Raw genomic sequence first — 13,429 nt, 5'->3', positions numbered from 1 at the left:
TTCCCTCCAGCTGTGCTCAGGCACACATGCCCATGCAGAGTAGGCAGCAAGCCTAAGGCTTCAGAAGCTACCTGAGCAGTGAGGATAGGAGCCCCACAGCACAGCACGTGGAGAAAGGCAGCTCGTGCCAGAGCTGGGAACAGAAGTGCCAAGGAATGGCCTCACCCCCCGAAATGCTCTGCCACCAGCTCTGCCCCACCAGACCAAGTCAGTGGGGTGCATGTGTGCAGGGGCAGCCTGTCACTCCAGCATCCCTCTCTTCCCTCACTCCTATTCTTTGGAATTCCTCTCCTCTGTTTGCTTTGTTTCAGACCTCAATGAACAGGAAGAAAAGGGAAGGAGTCTTGACAAATCCGATCAAGGCGCAGACACGCCGAGGCTCCCTCCTGCTGGCATACCAAGCGCTGCACTAATGAGGGGTCGGGAGAGAGAGGTGGTCACTGAGAACAGTGGCCCCAAAGAAACACTTGATGTAAAGGACAGAGGGAAAAGAAACTGCTAGGACAGAACAATGCCAGCACAAGCACCCAGCCTTCAGAAGAGGGTATTCCCATTTTCCCTGGCTCAGAGAGCTTGCTCCAGCTCCTCAGTCCAGGTCCCAGGGACTTACTGCCCACGACAAAAGAAACAAGCAATAGACCATAGTAGTGTTTGGGGAGAAGGATCCAGACATGCACACTCAGGTGAACAGCCACAGAGATGGGATCACACTTTTAAATAAAGGATTCATGTGGAAAATCTGGTCCTTCCCTCTAGAGAACTGGGCTATGGGAGCTTACAAGTGCCAGTGCTCTCTCCAGAACCTCCCACAGGTCCCAAATACTCACAGAGTCAAGCCCTTCTGCCATGCAATTATCCCCTGTTTACTGATTTAGAAGTACTAAAACAACCATATGTAAACGATCTACTTAACACACATGATAACTAACCTTTGAAGGCTGCCAATGCTGCAGGAGGAGCTAGGAACAGCTGGAGAAGTTTGCAGGGCTTGCTGGTGCCTGTAAAGACCCCCTCTAACCAAGGATTTTCAGCTTGAAGGGCAGATAAGACATCTCAGCTGTACTTGAGAGTTTTGGAGCTTGCTGTCACCTGAAACCCAAAAGACAGTCACGTGAAGAGCTACTGCATAAGAGAGCTCTGAGGACAGGCTCCTGCACATCCAAGAGTCATAGATAAGAGCACCCAACCCCTTGGTCCTGTCCCTCTCCTCCAGCCTGTCACAAAGCATGGCTCAGTGTTACCCAAGGCTACCCAGCCAGTCCATGGAAGAATGACTACCTGCATGCTGCACGTCCCTAGTCCCAGATTACTGCACTGTCCTTAGCACATCCCCCACCCACACAAGGAGGACTGTACACGTGTCCCCAGAACTGCTGGCCAAGCCACAACCACCATGTTCCATCACAACACACACGAGTCCTCACACCAATCCTTCAGCAGAACAAGGAGCTGGGGGAGGGATGCAAGTTCTCTGCCCCCCCCCAAACGTGATAGCAGCAGCAAGTGTCTAACTTGTGAGGCAATAAAGGGATTAACTATCTTGTCGAGTAACCTGAGCCCTATGACATGCCCTGGGCAGGCCCAAAATGGCAGTTAGGACAGTGTATCCAAATAAATGCACACAGGGAGAAAGAAGGGGTAAAGGGAGAGGAGAGAGCAGGCAAAAAACACCACACAACTTGTGCGGAAGAGAGCAGAGCAGTCTGCACATGTTACTCCTCCTCAGAGGAAATCCTCTTGCTCTGCTGGGATCTTGCCAGGGCACACCTTTCCTCCAACTCCCACAGATTTGGGCACACACATTCCACAACTGCAGGATGAAACAGATAAGCCCTTCTCCCAGGAGGCTAGAAGGATTATTATCTCCTTACCAGGAGAAAGCCCAAAAGAGAAGCACAGACACACAAATACGCTGGGGCAAAGGAATTGGAGAAAAATTGGGAGTTTTGTTTTAAAGACCCTCTATCCACACATCATTGCTCTAAGATGCAGCAGGAGCAGGACCTTAAAAGAAGGTAAAAACCTGCTAAAAGCATGTGTCTGGTCTGTCCCACCTGTTCTAAAAGCCCAGAGAAACAAGTGTACAGTGTGCTGTATTCCTGCACCTCTCTAGTCACAGCAAACCCCAGGGTAGCCTGGCACAGCATAATATGACAGAAGGGAGGCGACATCAATCCTAACAAGGGTTGGAAATAAAAAATAGTAACAACAGCTGCTACCTGAACAGTGAAATCCAGCAATTCTAAGAGTGAAGTACAGCACTGCACTGCTCAGCAAAACCCTCCTTCAGCAACAAGGCCAAACACTACAGCTTTGTGAATCTCCCTCAGATTTTGGCTACAAGGTGGTAGCCAGTGAGAGAGTACAGGTATGGACCCTACGGCACAGGTCAGTAAACAGACATCTGTCTCCTCCATCATCCCCACTCTTTGTCTTGATCAGTCAGCTCCCACCTCCGACCAAAGAGGTCTAAGAGGGGAAACTCAAGGATGGATACTTCTGGAGCAGTAGGAACAGGATATGAACCAGGGTGCTAAACCCTGGCACACACCCCACAACCCTCACCCTGGTGCTACTGAAGCTTTACGTTTCCAGGGAACAGTTCAGCAGGTAAGAGCCAAGTGTCTCCACCTGGGCCAGGAAGCAAAAGCTGCTGGCAACAACACTGAGTACTTTCAATAGCAAAGAGCTGGAAAAGCAAAGGCCCCTTCAGCAGAGCTAATACTGAGTGGGGAGACCCAGATATGTGCCTGCCACACACAGCAGCGCCGTCCACTGGGATGCACCACAGCATGGCCACCAGTACCACTGGGACAGCAGAGTTCCCATTCACACATGGCAGGAGCCTCATCTCCAGGGTGGAGCCCACATCATACACTGCAACCCAGCCACTAGCAGTTATTTACACAGTGCTACACACAGGACTTGAAAGATCTGCAGCATGGTGGAACCGACCTCCAGGTCTGTGGCCTTCTCCAGGTGGGTCAGGGGAGCATAGGGTGATGGTGGAGGAAAGGAAGGTCAGAAACCACAAGCAGTTGCCCCTCACACACCCAAAAGGAGCTGTAGTGCCCTCTCCCTCAGGGCCCAGTTGTATCTCTCCCTTGGAGCATTTCCATCAACTCAGGCCACCAGAGAACTCCACGTCCAAAAGTTTTTTCCAACTGCATCACATGGTTATTAAAAGACATGGCCTCTCCCCTTCAGCCTTTGGCACAGGCAAATTTGAGTATTACAGGACAGACTGCACATTGCTGATGAATCAGGGAAGAGAGTTATCCAAGTAACAATCTGTGGCTCTAAATGGCTTTCTGGAAAAGGCATCTGGAGGCAGGAGGCAGTCAGTATCTCGCAGCAGGGCTCTGCACACATTGCCAGACATATTGCTCCTCCTGGGAAGCCAAAAAGAGTCTTTCTCCAGAGATGCCAAATCTGAGCTAAGCTGAGAAGGGCAGGGGCACCCTAACAGAGAACAGCAACAAAATGCCTCCAAGTCAAAACACACATTAAAAGGCCCCTTAAGCTTGTTTGACCTAGGTTTTCCTTCCCGTCAGACTACTGCTTCAAGTAACAGACCCATCGGCAACACTTCAGGAACTTAGGTACTATACCACCAACTTCCCCTGCCAGCTGTTGCCTTTCTGGACCCCAGGAGGGCTGTCCAAAATCAGCGGTACAAGCTGCCACTACCAGCATTGCCATGCTCAGAGCCTGGTGTGCTTCATTGCCCTCGTCCTCCTATTTGGACAGAGATTTGGAGCTCTCCTGAAAGGTGTTGGCCTTCCATTCTAGGTAGGGTTCATGTAACAGGGACTAAAATACTCCCTCGGCATTCTTCTGTCTACAGGTTATTTGGAGCAAGTCACAATTTATCCCTAGCTATCCCAAAGTATTGGCTGAGCTCATCCAGAAGCAAAGAGAATACATTGCCAGACCATGGTGTGAGAGCTGAGAAGGGCAGGAAGGGATAGCCTATGGAGACAAGGGCCAGAAAGGTCCTCTCATTCTTCACCACAACTGCTCAATTTCAACCACAACCAAGAAGATCCACATCCCTGACCCCACACTGCCAGGCTACTTCCCTTCTGGCAGTGGACAGTCAGCAGGAAGACAAGGTTAGGGAGAATATCCTCTTCCCACCCCAACTACCCGTCTCCCAAGACACAGCCAAGCATCAGTACACTGAGTCTATTCTCCCACATCCTGCTCCCCAGATCCAACCCTAGCAGGTACTGTATGAAAACATCCTCATTTACCCCAGCACTCTGAAAGATGCAGTTTGAGGCTTATTTAGGATGAACTGCCTTATACCCACCACAGTGCTGCACCTGGAGTCAGGCTTCCCAGAAACAGTGTGATCTCATGGATATGAGCAAAGAATGAGACACCGGCAGCCAAGCAAGGTGGACTTCAGCACTGTACCCATGGATGGGCTGGCAGAATGTTTGCTTTTTTTTTTGGTTTGCTTCTTTTCGTTCCATTAGTGCTGAGCCTGCACCCCTCATCATCAGAGCACTGGAAGTATTTGGCCTCGGTTACAGCCAGCGGATTTCCAGTAAGAATAAAGCCTCAGCAACCAGACTGACAGTAAGCACTAAAGAAAGAGCTGCTCCGAGATCATTCCAGGCACAGTCACATGAGAAACTAGTCCCTCAACCTGGCATTTCACCTCCTACACTCCTGCCACCACCCACGCCATGGACACCATAAACCAAAGCAATTTAAGTCTTGCCCAGACTCATGGACTTGCTGCTGCACTGAGGAGCTGCCCATCCTACAGTGCTCCCTTGCAGCATATTTACCATAAAAAGGCAGCATGATGCTATTGAAACTGTCCTCCAAACTCACTCACTGCAGGCAGGAGATGAACAGAAGGGGACATGACATGGGGTGGGACAGAGGTTGGGTGCAAGGGGTGAAGAGGAAGCATCTGCTAAAATGCTTCTTACTCAGGGACAGAATCTAGCTGTGCTGTTCAGAGTAGCCCAAGGACTTTGTGCATCAAACTTCACCTCTGGCTGAAGACAAGGTGTCTTTGGCAGTTTCCTAGGCAGCCGGCTCTCAGATTGCTGTCTGGCAGAGCTAGAGCTTCTCCTTGAAGGAGAGCAGCTAAGGCAGCCTGCACTGGATATGCCCCTAGAGTCACCAGCAGCACACACCTACCCCAGCAAGCTGTGCTGGAGACCTCTGTCAAAGGCTGCGGATGCTATCTCACCCGCCTTCACACTTACACTAGCAGCCCAGCCACCGTGAAATTCACAGAATCTCGCAGGTAGCGCCGCATGTGAATGGAAAGTTGGGTCTAATCCATGTGATTCTGACTAAAAAGGTTTGTTTAGCGCCAGACTGCTTGCCAGCGGTATCTCGTGCCCTTTTTGAACTCAGCCTGCTGGAAAACAAACCCTCGGGGGAAGAGGAGAGATCAGGAAGGATAAAGTGCCTGCCCATGCAACTGTAATTCCCGCCGAGGAAGCCGCAGGCACACACTGTGCCCATTGTGCGGAGGTAACCGGACAGGAGGAAGGAGGGGCTGCTCGGCCCAGCTCTGTGCGCACCCGAGAAGCCACGAAGCGCCTCCTGGCCCAGGGGCATGGCCGATCTTTGCCCCGGGCAGCGTGCGGGGCCAGGCCCGGCTGCGGGCAGAGGCGCTGGCCGGCAGCCTCGGCTGAGCGGGAGGCAGAGCCAGGGCAGGGCACACGGAGGGAGGCCGCGGGAGCGGGCACGGGCTGGAGCCACTTCTGCAACAGGCTGCAGCCAGGCGGGCTCCGCGCCTCCTCCGCCTGCGAAAGGGGACACCCGTTCCACTGCGGAAACACCGAGCACGGCGGGGGCTGAGCGAGTCCCGCGTGGGCTATCGGAGCTCCTACCGCACGGCCCGACACCGCCCTTCTGCTCCCCGCTCTGCTCCCCCCGGCCCCGGGCGGGGACAGACACTGCCACGCACGGACGCGAGGGTGAAAGCCCCCATCCCCGAGACCCCCGACCTTTCCCAGTGCCCGGAACAGCGCCTCCCCCTGCTCCGCACCCAGCAAGCGGGCACGGGCCGTTCAGCGCCGAGCGGAGCGGGGCTGTCCCTGCCAGCTCGGTCACGCCTCACCCTTCCCCGCGCAGAGCCCTCGCCAGGTGCAGAGCGAGGCTTCCCACTGCCGGGCAAGCAGCGACCCGGGTGCCCATAGGAGCCGCCCCGGGGGCACCGGCCCTCCCGGCTGGGACAGGGGGTGCCGAACGCCGCTCCCCGGCGGGTGACGGAGGGGCAGGCGCCGCTCCCGGCGCCCGGTCTCGTTCCCGAGCGCCACCGGGAACTTTTTACCGGTGCCGCAGCCACCCCCGGCAGCTCCCCCGAGCAGCCCCCGACGGGCTGCCGGTACCCCACACACCGCCCCGCGGAGCGCCAGACCCCCGCGAGGGGAGATCCCCGCCCGCCGCAATGCTCGAGGAATGTCCCCTTCCCGGAGCCCCCCAAAACTGGCCGCACTCTCGCTCCTCACCCTGCGGCAACCGCGTCCCCGCTCGGGACACCCCCAGCCCTCGTGCCGCCGCCCCAGCCCGCCCTCACCTGCCCGGCTGCCGCCGCCGCTCCTTTAAACCCCCGCCCCGCCGCCCATCGCTCGCTCGGCGCTCGGCGCCGCTCGGCTGGTCGGGGCGGGGCGCGGCGGGGGCGGCCCCGGAAGCAGCGCGGCGGCGGCGCTATGGCGGCGGTGACGGCAGCCCCGGCCCGTGCCCGCGGAGCCGGCCCGGTGTGGCGGCTGCGCCTGCTGTGCCAGCGCTACCAGGAGTACGTGAGGCGGCACCCGGCCGCCACGGCCCAGCTGGAGGGCACCGTGCGGGGGCTCTCCTACCTGCTGCCAGGTGCGGGAGCGGGGAGGCGGACGGACCTTCGTCCCTCCGGCCGGGGTCTGGGCCGGGGACTGCGGGCACCGGGGCCCAGCGGGCAGCGGGAGCTCTCCCGGCGCCGGGCGCTCTCTGTAGCCGCTCTCTTCCCTTCGCAGGTCGCTTCTCGGACTCACACGCGCTGTCGGAGCTGGGTAGGTGGGCAGAGGGGCCGGGGCCGGTGCTGTGCCCTTGCCCGGGTGCATGCGGGGCCGCTTCTCGGGCCCTGCTTGTGTCCATGACTGGCTGCATCCTCCGGGAGCTCCTGGGAGCTCCGTGTCCTGCTGCCCTCCTTCCCTCATCCCCTGCCGGAGACAGAGGCAGCAGGGCCGGTTTGGCTTGCCTTCTGTGCGTCCATTCTGCGGTGTTCTCTTCCTTTTCCAGTGTACTCAGCCTCCAACCTCCTAGTGCTGTTAAACGACTGGATTCTCCGAAAGGACCTGCAGCAAAGCTTGCCAGCGGTAAGGCTGGAGAATGTGGGAGGAGGATTTGGGACATATGCTGTACTCCTTGCAGGAGCTTTCAGGGAGTGTCTGTAGAAACTTGACAGGTCTTTGCTGTGGCCTTTCTTCGTGGTCAGGTATGGAGAAGCCAGAGGCAACCTCTGAATGCAAGTAAAACAGCAGCCTTGCCCCGTGGCTCCTGGCTTGGAGCTGTGGCTGGAGCACTCCCTGGACCACAGAAATCAGGCCCTGACTTGCACCAGGAGCTCCGCTGGCTTTTTTAAGAAGCTCAGAACTTGAGCTAGGTAGAGGTGTTGATGAATAAAGCATTGCTGTTTACGTAGCAGTGGCTCTGGAGCACTGAAGCTCTGATTCCATCCCTCAGACTCTTCCTTTGCATATTCTATTGAGTAAAACACATGTAAGTGCCTTGGTGCGGTGTCTCTATTGCATGAACCCTAGGCTGCCTCCCAGCGTTGTTGGGCCCTTTGGAGAATGGGAAGGAGGGTGTTTTTTTCCAGACAAGCCTCTTCTGTTACAAGCTTGCCCAGTGTGTGGGTTGGGTGTAGGCAGTTCTGTGCATGGAGCATCAGGTGTACAACAAGCAGAAATGCAGAAGGGTTTCTTCCCTGGTGGGGAAAGTTGAAGAGAATTTCAGCTGTATTGTCTTTATTGATGGTTGTCAGTGGGTTAAGCCCTGTAGCTGAGAGCAGTAGTAAGTTCCCATGTGAAGAGCACTCACTGTCTCAAGGTTCATGCCTGAAATCCAGCGTGATGCTGTATTCAGCAGGCATTCACTCTGGTGTGCCTGTTGACTCTGGGTCCACTTCCCTCTCCCTGTACTCCAAGCGCACTCCCTCTTCAGCTCTAACCAGAGAGGAGGTTGTCTTGTGTCTCAGCTCTGGGATGAGGAGGAAGTGTGAGTTTTGCTGTGGAGCTCAGCCACAGTGCCACAACCCAGGAGGCTATCCTGCTGTGTCAGTTGGAGTAGAGGCAATACAAGACACAGATGTGATGTTCTCCCTGTTTCTGGAGTAGTAACCCTGTGTGATACTGTGATGTCTCAGTCTGTCCCTGCTTGGAGGCAGCTAAGTGGGCTTGTGCATAGGCTCTGGCCACAGAGAAGCTGCTGCTTGTTGTTTCTGGAGCTGTGATTTCAAAGGCCATCTGGCACTTATTTCTGAGGGTCCCACCAAACTGGGCTATGTTTCTGCCCTCTTTAACTCCAGAGCAGAACCTGCATCCTGTCCTCCTCCTCCCCTCTGTGTTTTGCAGTCGCTGCCCCAGCAGAAGTTGCTGACCTGGCTGAGTGTGCTAGAATGCGTGGAGGTCTTTGCAGAGATGGGGACAGCCAGGGTGTGGGGGGAGATGGGCCGGTGGACCATCATTGTCCTCATCCAGCTGGCTAAGTAAGTGCCATGGGCAGAGGGGAAGGGGCAGCGTGTGCTCGGAAAGGGGCCCTGGAGGGAACTCCATAGTACCCCAGAAAAAATCCCACACAGGACTGAGATGCCAGTCCCTGAGGCTGGGGTAATTTGGAGCCCCATGGCGTACTGGATGCTGTGCCACAGAAAGGGGGCACTTACACCTCTCATCTTGCCAGTTGCTCTGAGGAGATCTGAGAGTTTTCCTATTCTGTGGAAGCCATCTCTCCAGTGCAACAGGAGCCCAGCTCCGTAGTCTGGTACTGAAGACTTCCACGTGTCTGTTCACAGAGCCATCCTTCGTCTCCTGCTCCTGCTGTGGTACAAAGCTGGCATCCAGATGTCTCCTCCCATCGTGCCACTGAACAGGGAGCAGCAACAGCCTCTCCACCCTCAAGGTGAGCCCTTGGTGTTGTCATCATTGGCTTGGTGCCTTGCTGAGCCACATGTCTTGTCCTGCTAGAATTACTCATCAGAGCTGTAGCTTGTGCAGCACATGGAACCATAAGGTGTCAGTGCTCAAGACAGCTGTGTTGAACTTTCCACCTTTTGCAGAGGACGAGTTAGCTCAGTGCAGGGTTGTCTTACAATCTGGAAGGAAGGGATGGAGAAGTTTAAGCCAGGAGCTTCTGGCTGAACCATGAGTCAGGCTGCATGTGCTCTGGTCTGATGATGGAGAAAGAGGCCTCAGGGCCTGGGCAGTGTCAGGCAGATTTACCTTTTCACCCTCTGCCTACTGTTAGACTGTGCAGGATGGTCCAGTTTGCACTAAATCAGCCTTTCAGTCTGCTCTTCTTGGTGGCAGCATAGGGGAGGGTGCTGCAAGCTCTGGGGTGTGAAGTGTGTTGCTTTGAAGCCTGACCCCTGTGGCTGTTTTCTTCTGCAGGCATGGAAGACAACTCCCCAGGGAAGGATCAGACCTATGTTGGCAGGCGTTCCAGCCGTGTTGTGCGCTCTCTCCAGAGCAGTAAGTAACCAAGCCTGTTTTCAGCCTGAGCTGTTCATGCTCTGTGCTTTCATGGATGGTGTGGGTGTGAGTAGTAAAGGGTAGAATCTTGTATTGGGACATATCTTGCCAGTCACTGGGCCCACTGTAGGTGGGTGGGGTTATCAAAGCAACCAGAGACATGCTGCAAGGGTAGCACTTAAATTATATTTTCCCAAATGAGCTGTGCAACAGAGACAACTCTTCATCGTGGTTATGCTTTGAGGAGTACAGATCTTACAAGTACCTTTCCCTGCTCTGTCCTTTTTGGAGGCAAGCTCTGAGGGTGCTAATCAGGCACAGCACTTGCAGTGTATGCAGCTCTTCAAGCTTTCCTGTTTCACGCCTTCACAGTGCAGAAAGCAGGGAAACATGATAGGAAGATGTCCTGGTTTTGTCTGGGATAGAGTTAGTTTTATTCCCAGTAACTGGTACTGAGTTTGGGGTTTAGTATTAGAATAATGTTGATAACACACTGATATTGTAGGTTGTTGAGAAGTAGTGGTTACTCTAAGTCAAGGACTTTTCAGTTTCCTGGGTTCTGCTAGTGAGGAGATGCACAAAAAGCTGGGAAGGAGCGTAGTCAGGACAGGTGACCTGAACTGGCCAAAGGGATCTTCTATACCATAGAATGTCATGCCCAGTGTATGAACTAGGAGAGTTGGTTGGGGGGGGCCATTCACTGTTTGGGAATGGGGTGGGCATCAGTCTGGGGGTGGTGAGCAGTTGTATTGTGCATCAATTGTGTTTCTTGGGTTTTGTTATCTTTCATTATTGCTATTATTGTTATTATACTTTATTTCAAATACTAAACTGTTTTATGTCAACCCAGGATTTTTACCTTTTTCTGATTCTTCTCCCCATCCTACCAGCTGGGGGTGGGGGGGGGGGTGGATCCAGGGCTAGGTGGAGTGAAATTAGTCTTCAGCTGGGACAAAGCTTTTATTTGTTAGTGACTAGATCTGCTTGTTTCAGCCCCGTCCCTGCAGTCCCGGCACTGGGGGTCCCCCCAGCAGAGGGAGGAATCGCAGAGCCGAAGAGCAGAGGAGATGAACCAGCCTCCAACTCCTCTGGGTCTCCAAGAAACCATCGCAGAATCCCTCTACATTACCCGCCCTCTGCTGCACCGTATCCTGCCCTGGCTGCTCTCGGGCTCCTGCCGCTCGCTGGTGCCGGCAGAGGGTGCTGCGGGCTCGGCCCTGGTGTGCAGGGCAGTGCCTCCTCGCCAGCTCTGCTCCCTGCGCGGCTCCACTTGACCCTCGGGACTCCTCCCTTCCTTACACTTTGGTGGCTGGCCTCAGCTGCTGGAGCTGTGGGTGCAAGCCCTGCAGCCCTTTTCCCCGGAGACCCCCAGCCCTGCCTTAAGGTGTGTTCTCCTGCACTTGGCAGAGCTTTTTAGGTACCCCGGGGGTTGCTTCTCTGCCTGTGTCTTGTTAGCAGTCTCTCATCTTTTCATTCCTTGACTGTGTGTTCCCAGTATTGAGTTTAGGAGTGTGGGGCCAGAGATCATGGAAGCCCTGGCTTCTCTCAGCAATCCTGGACATCTCGAGGTCAGTCTGATGAAGAGTTTTTCTTGGTGCTTAAGGTTGGTGGTGGCTGGGCATCTTCCCCATTCCCCAGTCCTGGGCAGGTCCTACTGAGAGAAATATGCACAGGGACTGGTCTTTAGTTTGGAGATTGACACATCTTTTGCAACACTTACAGTGTTCTCTCTGTTCTGAGCTGGTCTGCTCTGCGTGGAGCTGAGAATGGAGGGCTTTAGAAACCTGCTTTCTTCTCCCTGCTGTCTGCTGTTGCTGTGAGTTAGCTCTCTGCCTTCCTCCTTGCAGTCTGAGCTTGCTGAGTGATCTGAAAGACCTGAACAGGCGAGAGCGGGCGGAGCTGAGGCGACGAACCATCCTACTGCTGTACTACCTGCTGAGATCTCCGTTCTACGACCGATATTCAGAGTAAGGGGCCCCTGCTGGGCTTTTGCTGAAAATTCCCCTTTTAACTGAAATAGCCTGGGGGCACAGGGTAAGTAGATTTGAAGAGGTGTGGGTGCCTGTGACCAGGTTAATCTGAGCTCTTGCCTAACACATGCCGTTGCTGTTTGTGTGTTCGACAGCTGGGGCAGGAGATGTCCAGCTGAACTTGCTCATACTCTCTCCCTTCCTAGGGGCAGGATCCTCCTCCTTCTGCGCTTGTTGGCTGATTATGTGCCTGGAGTTGGCTTTGTCACACGTAAGTGGGTTCCACTCTTACATCCCCATTTATGTCAGGTGGAGAAAAATGAGGGCTGTTTGGAACATTTGTCAATTGTTTTCCAATCCAGGGAAGGAATTGGGAAGTCCCTAGAGTGGTTAGTACTTCAGCACTCTGTGTTGATGCTTGAGTCATTTTTAAATGGAGAAGGAAAAGATTAATTGCATCCTGGCTTGATGACAGTAGTAAACCTCTGTGTGCACTGAGGCTGCAGAGCTCAGTGTCTGCCACCTCAGCCTGTTCTCCTGGGCTTCCTTTCTGCACCTCAGCTGGTGCACCAGGGCCCCACTTTGCAGCCCTGTTCTGAATTTTTTTCCTTGATCCATAGTCTGCAGTGCAGACATGATGGGTAAATGGGTGCCTAGAAGTATTGAACCAGTCAGGAGCCAATTGTGAATCAAAGGGCCGAACCATGTCTATGTTCTAGTCCTTCACCAGAGGATTCCTTTATTATCGGCCAGCATTTAACTTCCCCCCTCTTTCCCTGATCATGTGAATCCTTTTGTGGAGTGATTCATGGCAGTGTTATGACATTACATCAGCCTGGCATCATGGGATTGCCCTTTCTTTGGAGAGGTCACAAAGCTGGCTAGCTCAGGAGCCACTTCCTCCAGTTAGTGATTTCAGAGAGGCTTTAGAGCCTGCATTAAGCCATGTGCAACATAAGCATTTTCACTCTGCAACAGATGCCTCTGTGTTTGCACCTGCTCACTATTGCTGAGTTGTCTTCCCTCTTCCCTGTCACAGCAGTGTCCTCCTGACTCTCTGCATGTGGGTTTTTCCCTGGCACATTGTAGACCTCCTTTCCCACTGGAGCTTGAACATGTCAGCTCTGAGGGAGTGGTTGGTGTCTCACAACATGGCTGTGCTGACTGTGTTTCACACCCCTCTTGGTCCTGCTCTGATCTCTGGCACTACATTGGTGCCTCATATCTTGGGTTCATCTGGGTTGTGTAAATGGAGATATGGGATTATTTGGATCATAATAAGAAAGGGGGGATATACCCCACAGACACACAGCTTCAGATTCTTGCCTTTCTACATGTGTGATCGCTCTGTTCTCTTGTTTCAGGGCCACTGATGGATTACTTGCCTGCCTGGCAGAAAATCTATTTCTATAACTGGGGCTGATGAGAACATGATTATTCTCTGCTAAGATCATGGCTGGACATTTCTAAGGAGGGCAAGCAGGCTGGGGGAGGGATGTTGATAATGTCTAATTTTCAGTTAAATCATAAATGAGAAGCTCCTGTTCTGCAGGATGGGGAGGGGAGTGGATGTGATTTTTTTAACAGATCTAGCTGTGAATGACAGACACAAAATATGTGGGGAGACCTGGCCACCTATTTCTCTGGACCATTCTGTGGCTGCAGTGATGGTGATGGGGCAACCTCTTTTTTTAAGCACTAGATTTTTCTTCTTTTGTACAGCTGTGCTATAATAAAGCCAGGCAGCATAGTGGT

General features: G+C 53.8%; 2 protein-coding genes across 7 annotated transcripts in view; one reads left to right on the top strand and one right to left on the bottom strand.

Moving 5' to 3' along the window:
* LARGE2 (LARGE xylosyl- and glucuronyltransferase 2) overlaps positions 1-6,660 on the bottom strand; it is a 24,276-nt gene extending 17,616 nt beyond the window's left edge. For 2 of the 5 annotated variants that reach the window (XM_085062438.1, XM_085062444.1), the window contains exons 1-2: positions 6,557-6,660; positions 930-1,089 (exon numbers count right to left, since the gene is read on the bottom strand). The gene's annotated coding sequence lies outside the window, so the exon portion shown is untranslated. Of the gene's footprint in view, positions 1-929; positions 1,090-6,025; positions 6,044-6,488; positions 6,507-6,556 lie in introns of those variants that run through there. The other 3 variants (XM_085062440.1, XM_085062441.1, XM_085062442.1) reach the window with 3 other exon arrangements.
* Positions 6,652-13,424, top strand: PEX16 (peroxisomal biogenesis factor 16). Of its 2 annotated transcripts, none has more exons than XM_085062455.1 (11): positions 6,652-6,849; positions 6,990-7,025; positions 7,255-7,331; positions 8,589-8,722; positions 9,029-9,135; positions 9,624-9,704; positions 10,683-10,850; positions 11,200-11,272; positions 11,552-11,671; positions 11,881-11,945; positions 13,039-13,424. In XM_085062455.1, exons 1-11 carry the CDS (start codon positions 6,690-6,692, stop codon positions 13,095-13,097), a joined length of 1,080 nt encoding a protein of 359 aa, XP_084918581.1. In that variant the 5' UTR covers positions 6,652-6,689; the 3' UTR covers positions 13,098-13,424. The 2 variants fall into 2 exon arrangements, with proteins under 2 accessions (XP_084918581.1, XP_084918582.1); XM_085062456.1 differs by having other exon boundaries at positions 6,657-6,849; positions 10,698-10,850.
* Positions 13,425-13,429: the final 5 nt, after the last annotated feature.

This window comes from Lichenostomus cassidix, chromosome 5, assembly GCF_008360975.1.
Source record: "Lichenostomus cassidix isolate B80296 chromosome 5, HeHo_3.0, whole genome shotgun sequence".
NCBI classification, from domain to species: Eukaryota; Metazoa; Chordata; class Aves; order Passeriformes; family Meliphagidae; genus Lichenostomus; species Lichenostomus cassidix.
The sequence above is the reverse complement of the archived record's forward strand: the minus strand, read 5'-3'. Positions and strand labels throughout refer to the sequence as shown.